Here is a 3,117-nt window from a genome sequence, read left to right on the forward strand (position 1 = left end):
AGCTTATTGCACAACAGAAATTTCTTTCTCATAGTTCTGGAGGCTGGGAAGCTTGAGACCTAGGTGCCAGCTGATTCGGTTTTTGGTGAGGGCTCTCTTCTTGGCTTGTAGATGGCCACCTGCCTGCTATGTCCTCACGTATACTGCCCCACCGTCTCTTCTTAGAAAGACAGTAATCCTGTTGGATCGGTGCCCCACCCAGGTGACCTCATTTAACCTTAGTGACTCCCATATGGGCCCCGTCTCCAAATTACAGTGACATTGGGGGTCAGGGTTTCCTCGCGGGAACTGTGGGGCTCCCCAAGCAGACTCTGACTGCCCCACTTTTCACCCAGGCACCCTCTGTGAATGCTATGATGAGCTGGGCAATCGCTACCAGCTGCCCATCTACTGCCTGTCGCCGCCCGTGAACCTCCTGCTGGAGCACACGGAGGAGGAGAGCCTGGAGCCGCCTGAGCCCACGCCCGGGGTGCGCCGCGAGTTCCCCCTGAAGGTGCGCCTCTCCACGGGCAAGGACGTGAGGCTCAGCGCCAGCCTGCCCGACACGGTGGGGCAGCTGAAGAGGCAGCTGCACACCCAGGAGGGCATCGAGCCGTCCTGGCAGCGGTGGTTCTTCTCCGGGAAGCTGCTCACAGACCGCACGCGACTCCAGGAAACCAAGATCCAGAAAGATTTTGTCATCCAGGTCATCATCAACCAGCCCCCGCCGCCCCAGGACTGAGGAGCCCGCGGACCCCTGGGAAGAGAAGCCGTGGAGGCTTCTTCGGGGTGAAGAGGCCCCCCCCGCCGGCTGAGCACTGGGTGCCCCCACCCTGCCTCCACGTGCTGTCGCTTTCTTCAGGGGCGCCTCCGGCCGCGTGGCTGCTGGGCCAGCCGTGAAGGGGCCCTGCCTCCCAGGCGCCCCGGCCCCTGGGGCCCCCGGTGCCCTGCACCCAGGAAGCAGTGCTGCCACACACAGGCTTTGCCAGCCTTGTTGGAGAAAAGGCGAACGGGGGCCTTCCACCCTGCCTCTCTCCCGCAGCAGGTTCGAGCCACGAGCGCCAGCCCGGAGGCCCCTGGAGCCCAGATCTGTCCTCTGGTGCTGCCGGCTGTGCTCACTCCGGTTTTCTGCTCAGGGTCTGAAGCAGCTGCTGTCCCCTTCCCCTGCCCCCACTCCCTGACTTTGCCCTGGGCCCAGTGCCGGTCCCCTGGAGGGGAGGGGATGGCCCGTGAGCCCCAGGGGCATGGAGCCTGAGGCCGGCCTCTGCCTCTCCCTGCCCCTCAGCACAATTGGCAGAGGTGGAGCGGGCAGGTGGCTGGAGGGCTGTGCTGTTGAGGCAGGGGTCTGCACGGGGCCATCTCCTGGCTGTAACCCAAGCGGTGGGGGGGGGGGGTCTGCAGCCTGGCCATGGCCCACCACAGGTCCCTGTGTACAGACATATCTGCATATTTATCAATAAAGCCTTTTGCTCCTTCCTTCTCTCTCGCCTAGCTTTGCCTGTGGGCTCCCCAGCCCCGCTGTGGAACCAGTTCTGGCGTGGCAGCGGACAGTAGGGAGCTTCGAATTCCTAGTATTCCAGGCCCTGTGTTCTCATGGGTCCTCGGGACAAACCCTTAACCTCTGAGCCCACTTGGCTCATTCTTTTTTTTTTAAGATTTTATTTATTTGACAGAGAGAGACACAGCGAGAGAGGGAACAAAGCAGGGGGAGTGGGAGAGGGAGAAGCAGGCTTCCTGTAGAGCAGGGAGCCCGATGCAGGGCTCGATCCCAGGACCCTGGGACCATGACCTGAGCCGAAGGCAGACGCTTAACGACTGAGCCACCAGGGCGCCCCTCACTTTGCTTATTCTTAATGTGGAGGAGATGCCTCTCGCCCTGCCTCTTCCCTCAGTTGCTGGGAAGATTAAATGGGATAGCAGATGTGAACGTGCTTTGAAAGCAGAGTCCGCGTCTCAGGAAGGTGGCATCAGTAATCTGCTCGTCTGCTCCTGTAGGGTGCTGGTCGCCTGCTGCAGCCTCCGAGCCGGGCCCTCCGGGCTGAGGTATGCGCCCAAATCCTGAAGATGCTGCACTGCACCCTTGGGGATGTGAAAGCAAAATCTTGGATTTAGATTGCGAGCAGGTGTCAGCTTACCAGCAAGGGAACCAGAGAGAAAAAGGAGCCAATGCCTGGCCTTCTTTCGGGGAAAGTGTGCGTATCGTCCGAGGGGGACCTCTGATGAGGTGGTTTAGCTAAGGGCGAGCCACGTGAGCGTTCTGGAACTCCAGAGCTATGGCGTCTGTGCTCACTGGCAGGTTAAAGCTGGGTCATGGCGGCCCGGGGCTCACTCCCACAGTTCTAGGTGTGGAGCTGAGCAAGTTCAGGCCTGCTTTTTCTCCACTGAGAGGATTTTCCTTCTCAGCGACCCCGGTCGGGGTGGCCTGACAAGGAAACCAGGAGGAAAGGATGATCAGAAGGAGCTGGTCGTCACCCGGACTCGGCACTGCACTCTGGCCCTTTTAGGGTGGCTTCCTGACACTCTTTTTGAAGCCAGACCTTTTAAGTTTTGCAGAGGCCTTGTGAGACAGTCAGATGGTCAAGGTTGTTTGTCAGAGGCTAATGGACATGCAGCCACATACAGTGATGCCTCACAAGGGGGCGCTGTGGGACCCCGGAGAGGCGAAGGCCCGCATGCGCTGTGGGCAAAGAGGGAGGCACCTGCCCTGACTCCTGCGCAGCACCCTGGCACTCCAGCCCAGACATAGCAGGGTCTGCCCCACCACAGAGCGAGCAGATCCTGTTCACAGGACAGCCGGGGACACAGGCCTGTATTTGGGTCCCCACCGTTGGCTTTCAGTTCCCCTCACTGGCACTTGTTGGGCAGTTTCCAGGCGTCCAGCAGGTGGCACTGTCATCAGGCTTAGGGGCAGCCAGTGGGTCCTTCGTGCAGCCCGGCTGCCGTGGCTAAGACCCAGCTGGACCCAAGCACTCAGGACAGAGGCTAGGCGGGCTCCTTCCTGCAGCCCTACTCTTGGGGCACTGGGCTCTTCAGTTCCAATAGGCCAGAGAGGGGGAGGGGGCAAACCGTCCCTGCTTCCCCCAGCTCCCTGGGGCTGCCCGGGGTGAAGGTGACAGGTGGGGGAGGCAGGTGGAGAAT

At 60.9% G+C, this 3,117-nt stretch overlaps 1 protein-coding gene across 1 annotated transcript in view; it reads left to right on the plus strand.

Moving 5' to 3' along the window:
- UBTD1 (ubiquitin domain containing 1) overlaps positions 1 to 1,544 on the plus strand; it is a 55,376-nt gene extending 53,832 nt beyond the window's left edge. The window contains exon 3 of the mRNA XM_027587958.2: positions 336 to 1,544. Within this exon, the coding sequence (XP_027443759.1) occupies positions 336 to 721 (386 nt within the window). The 3' untranslated portion in view covers positions 722 to 1,544. The remainder of the gene's footprint in view (positions 1 to 335) is intronic.
- Positions 1,545 to 3,117: the final 1,573 nt, after the last annotated feature.

Source organism: Zalophus californianus, chromosome 15, assembly GCF_009762305.2.
Source record: "Zalophus californianus isolate mZalCal1 chromosome 15, mZalCal1.pri.v2, whole genome shotgun sequence".
In the NCBI taxonomy this organism is placed as follows: domain Eukaryota; kingdom Metazoa; phylum Chordata; class Mammalia; order Carnivora; family Otariidae; genus Zalophus; species Zalophus californianus.